The sequence below is a fragment of the Dendronephthya gigantea genome, unplaced genomic scaffold, assembly GCF_004324835.1.
Source record: "Dendronephthya gigantea isolate DGI-Jeju-01 unplaced genomic scaffold, DenGig_1.0 000149F, whole genome shotgun sequence".
NCBI classification, from domain to species: Eukaryota; Metazoa; Cnidaria; class Anthozoa; order Malacalcyonacea; family Nephtheidae; genus Dendronephthya; species Dendronephthya gigantea.
Genome location: NW_021163159.1, coordinates 260,162 through 266,161, shown reverse-complemented (window position 1 = coordinate 266,161; position 6,000 = coordinate 260,162). Strand labels below are relative to the sequence as shown.

The window sequence follows — 6,000 nt, the reverse complement described above, 5'->3', positions numbered from 1 at the left end:
TCAAGAAAATTTTCTTAAACTGAGAAATTATTTGTGTGAAACTTTCCTTATTTTGAGAAAATTTTCTTAAGAAAAAAATTCTTAAGAAAAAAAGTAAGAAAATTTTCTTATTATTCTCCCAAGAAAATTTGAACTCATTTTAAGAAAATTTTCTTAAAATGAGTTTTTTTTTTCTTGAAATAAGAAAATGATTTTTTGCTGTGTATATTGGAGATGCAGATTTCTGCTTGAAATGAAGACCCTTTAACCCCTTAGCAGCTAGTTGTCATGCACGGAAGATTTTTATACACAAACTATAAGATCATCCGGTTTATTTTTATACCTATTTCAATTAATCTGAGTTTAGTTTCTCGATCAAATTCGCGAGGTGTGCAAGTCTATTGTTGATTGTCGTCCTCTTGTGTCTGGTTGACACGTCATTCGGCGAAACAAATGTTTGGACGCTTCTCTGTATGTTTGGTCGAGACAGGCATAAATGAATGGATTACACAAACTGTTAAAAAGTGGCAGTGTGCGCAAAGTCAAGTGAATTATGTTCATCCGGTGCACGTTCTTGTACGAGTCGTTTTCCCATTCAATAATATTTCGAGAGTAAAACCACACCAAAATCCAAGAGAACCATGGACCCCAGCAGCAAATAAAAACTCCAACCACAACCAACAGCATTCTGATCACTTTCATATCTTGACGTAAAGCACTTCGTTGGTTCTGATCGCTAAACGTTTGACCCAGTCCGCCATTCGAAAGCATTTTGTTTCGTTTGTGAGCAACACGAAAGATAAGAGCGTACAAGGTCAGTATGATTAGCGCTGGTATGAAAAACGCACTAAATGCTAAAAACACGTAATATGTTTTGACTTTATTTGGGTCGTGCTTAAAATTGCAAGTGCCGTACACGGTGTCCACAACTCCGTAGCTTCCAGAATTGGGGGTAGCTGAGTAAGTTGCAAGAGAAATTGCAACGAGAACGATAACGAGAATCACTTTTAGCGATCTGGAAGTTGTCATTCGTGATTTGTACTGAAGTGGCTTGCTGATTTTAAGATATCGATCGAGACTGATGAAGGTCAAGGTATAGATGGATGTCGCTAACGCAACGGCGTCTATCCACACTATAAAACGACACAGGTGAACAGAAATTCGAGTTGATTGCGGCGACGTGTGATCACTATTCTTTTTAATCAACACGCTTGGAGGTATTAAAAATATTCCAACCAAAAGATCAGCAACAGCTAAACAAGCAATGAAATACTTGTTTGGCTGATGAAGTGTTCTTTCTTTCCAGGTCACAATCAAAACCCAAATATTTCCCAGAACTATGAGTATGGCGATGAAGGTTAGTGTAATTTTCCACCAGAAAACAAGTTGTTTCAGGAATTCTTCCAACTTTAACCTATCACCATCTGTCATTCCCGATGTCTCATTTGTATGATTGATTTGTGAATGTGACATTTCTTGTCTACGTTGTTATAAACTTGGACCGCGCTGAAAATAGAAATAATATTTGTAGTTATTTCAAAATAATTCTCCGTTTGTTTCTTTTTATACAAGATTTGTAGTTATTTCAAACTAACTACTAATTATCCTCTTGTTGCTTTTTATACAAGTAATGAATTGTTATGGGTACGAAATATTGGGCTGACGACGGATACCATTGCAAATGCAAGGCACTCGCGATAATTGACAACTGGCTCAATAGACACGAGTTCATAATTTTGACTTGGTTGCCGCATGACACCGGTTACATCATAGTAATTTTAGAGTAATTTTCGACAGTAATTTTGGAGCATCTGGAGCACTTAGAAAACAAGATGGAAAGATCTTTTTTGCTTTCTTCAATAACAAACTGCGTGAACTGAAGGCAACCACAGCGAATTGTCTTTCGAAATTACAGCATCCCGAATTGTGAGTGAAAATATTACCTTAAGGTTGAAAATTCATGCCTAGAAGATCAAATATAGGCCGACCAATCAGATCTGATTTCAGAACTACAAGCCAAAATTAAGACTATTGGAAACGTACGAACAGCCTTTTATATAACTGTTGTACAAATTGTTCAAGAAGAAAAAAACAGCAATAAACATCAAAGCAATATACATCCTATTGTTATCAACGAATCTTTGATTTCTCCAGCTGAGACGCCAAATAAAAATAGCCCCTGCAACTATATTTCATCCATAAGCGTACTAATTGGGCACAAGACATGCAAAAGCGAATAGAGTACTTAATGATTTTTATATTAATGACGGTGTAAAGCAAAGTTCAGAAGCCGTGCAAATAAGACCAGTGAAACAGGCAAAACTGTGAAGATATAGAGAGTAATGTACCTGACGAATTAGAAAAACAAAATATCAACGTGAGTGCGGAAGTTAGCAGAGGGCAAAACCCAGAGTTTATCTAACGATGCAACGATCCGTCTTTTGGAAAGAAAATAGTTAAAGCCTGCATGTTACCAGGAAAGTGAGCTGAACAGATCGCTACTGAGGTGAAATCAATCCCCCCGTTACAAATCCTTTACATGTTATTACACACGCAGGAATAAACAATCTTCCAAATGACAATGTGGTAAAATTGTGCATGTGCTTTTACTTTTTACTCTATATGTATAGCCCAAACCCACATGCGATAAAACGCCTATGACTATGTAACTTTGTTTAAAATATACTCGCTACAAGCAGTTGTAGAAATTTGCATATGGATTTTAATGTAAACTCTCAAGGTTCTTCAATTAAAAAGCCCAAAAAGTTTATAACAATGATATTTTGAACTTCTTAAACAGTCTTAAATTTCAGATTATACAAGCTATATAGCTTGCAATGTTTTTTTTTACATGCAGATTGCCGTAAATAATTTCCATATTTCTTCAAATATCTTTGAATTTTACTTTTGTTCGACATGTTGCCATTTTATTACAACTGCATGACAGTAGTTATAGTTAGATCAAATTTTAGTGAATCAAAGCTATATCCATGCAATTAAGTCTCTCCTTTCAGTAATTTACTATATATATATATGTATATATATATATATATATATATATATATATATATATATATATATACATATATATATACATATATATATATATAATATTATATAATAATATATATATATAATATACACACATATATATATATATATATATATATATATATATATAATATATATATATATATATATATATATATAATATATATATATATATATATATAGTAAATGAATCAAAGCTATATCCATGCAATTAAGTCTCTCCTTTCAGTAATTTACGTATAATTATTACAAGCGTATAATTATTTTCTTATAGTATGCGGGCAATAGCTTTTTTATCGTGTACACTGCCATGTACAGGCTTCAAACTCAGCTATATACTAGCGTCAGCTATATCAATATAAGACTAAGAAAAACCGTGTTTGATAACCATTTGTGCCAAAGTGAAACCATTTTAAAAGGCCAACGCGGCCAAGCCGGCTAATTTTATTAATGTTTGACAATTATCTGATTATCCACCAGAATAAGACTGGCTTAGAGATTTTGTAATTTTGTGTTTACTTGCTGTAACTTCTTTCGCAAGGTTCAAAAGGGTACGGTATATTATAAAACAGAAACTGAATATAAATGCATGTTAGATACATATGTATAATTATGTCCAGCCAGGGTATATGCCTAGCTCGACTTTACGTCCATTTACCTGATAAAATGGGCAAACCAGGTTACGCTAGGAATTTATTCTCTCATCTTGACAACCGTTACGCCTTAAAAACACCGTCTCATGCAGCTATGTGTATAGCTCACAATAATATGCGCGTCTTTAATAACCAAACTGTTAGCGCGGTGCATGTTTAACATTAATAATCAGTTTTAATATATTTTTTTATTAATGCTTTTTGATCGGTTTCATATATTGCTGTTATATATTTAATGAAAAAGTTTTCGAAAAAGTATATATTTAATTATCAAGTTTAATTATATGTAGATACAATAAATAAGTTTCGAAGTAAAGATGTGACGTGATATGCATGAGATTTACAAGTTTAATAACGTCGAATAAAAGCAATCCGTTGACGAAACGCCTCCTCCCAATAAATTTCAAAAGAGTAATTATAAAATTAAAGAGCAAGTTGATTAATCATGCGAACTAGAACGAATGGTATATATAACCGCCCGGCCTCCAGAATAAATAATGATCGGGATTGATATATGTAGCTATGTAGTTTTCGGGAGAGAATATCTTATACACATACACATTGTTCATTACGATTGATTAGTTGTTGTTGTTCTGTCCACTGTCCAGTTTTCTACCATCTACCTCTTTTAATTTTTCGTAGTAATATAACGTAATATGCAACTTATAGTCCACATTCGTCATATCCTTGATTAATTCGATACACATGCATAGTACCATGCCTCTCTCCAATTCTCCAACCTCTCTATCTTTGCATGCGAAGATGTGGTGATTCCTCTCCAGTGTGAAGTGTGGTGACTCTTGAGAATGCAGTGTGAATGTAATGATTCTTCTGTAGTGTGAAGTGTGGTGATCGATCTTGAGCAGTGTGGTGATTCTTCTGTATTGTGAAGTGTGGTGGGGGAGTAACGTCACAAAGGACCAATGTATATAATTATGTAAAGAAATTGAAAAAATTCAAAAACGTACATTGGCAATTATGAGTAGAAACGTGACGATTACGACTAGAATCCCTACAATGCTGAAGAATCATCACATTTTACACTGCGCACTATATTCCTTGTCTTGCCTAATAACAGCGATATAATAGTTTTTATTTCGTCAAAACTTTAAGCTCTATGAGCTCTTTTACAATTTTCTCTGCATGTATTGGTCTTCCGGTTCAAATCGCCATGGATCCATGCAGAGCAAGCCCCACTGAATAGCTTGTACGCCCTGACCCTTTCAATTTTATAATTGCCAATTTTCACTGTTAGTATCATGGTTTTATTTCTGCTTATCTCAACTAACCGATTTCAAACTGTTTTACACATGGTTAGAAATTTCATTGAAATCACCTTCCGGAAATCTTTTGACTCTATATTCAATTGAGAAACCTTATGAACAACTCTAGCTCGGTGTCTCACCGGGATATCCAAGCGATTTTTGTTTTTTTTTATCATGTTTGGATGTCCCGCGATGAAACATTCGTTCTCGATGTTCATAATAAATTAAAACACTTATGATCGGAGTGCATGTATTTTTCATTTATTAAAATACCTAATTGAATAGCTCTCCAAGTTTTTGCCACAACAAACACAAGGTACCGCTATGCAAATTTAACGCGTTATTATTATATGACAATCATCGGATGAGAAATTAATTGTTTGCACGGTCAATAAAAACCAAAACAACACGGGGGTATACGTAGGGTCTGGCTACACATGCATCTGCGGATTAATATAGGGTGCTGATAATTTGTTTCTTTTTTCTTTAAGGGGTTTGTTTCTTTTAAGAAGAATTGAAAATTTAAAAAGAATACCTCTATTTTACCCTCATAATTTTTTTTACAAATTCAAATGAGTTAAGAAAACGATTTTGTCATTTCACATCAGTTTATCGATTCTCTACATGAAACGAAATGTGAACTAAGCTGTAGGGTTTTTAGTAGCCTTAATTCTTTTAAATGCTTGCGATCGATTAATTTCGAATTTTGTCGTTGATCGTAGCGATTCCATAATATTGCAATCCCATGATCAACAGTCTATAAATGTACATAAAACAAAAACCGGGAAACACTCGTTTTAAATGTCAAAATGTGTAGCGCTCTATACTATAATAGACTGTAAATTAGAAAAAAAACACGAAAGCGTTCTAAATCATAATTTTGTAGGTGCATGCAATAACCTAAAGCTCTTAATTATAAAGAAGAGAATTTTATGACGTATTTGCAGCAAGGGGAGCGACAATCTTAAAGTGCTCCTAACACAAAAATGAATTTTTGATATTTTGATCGTCATTGGCAGTATATATGATATTCGAAAACCGAATTGCAATAG

The 6,000-nt window shown here is 33.7% G+C and overlaps 1 protein-coding gene across 1 annotated transcript; it reads right to left on the bottom strand.

Moving 5' to 3' along the window:
- Window positions 1–354: 354 nt before the first annotated feature.
- LOC114536856 (trace amine-associated receptor 5-like) lies at window positions 355–1,501 on the bottom strand. The gene has a single exon (XM_028558194.1). It carries the CDS (start codon window positions 1,450–1,452, stop codon window positions 355–357), a length of 1,098 nt encoding a protein of 365 aa, XP_028413995.1. The 5' UTR covers window positions 1,453–1,501.
- Between the last annotated feature and the right edge of the window lie 4,499 nt (window positions 1,502–6,000).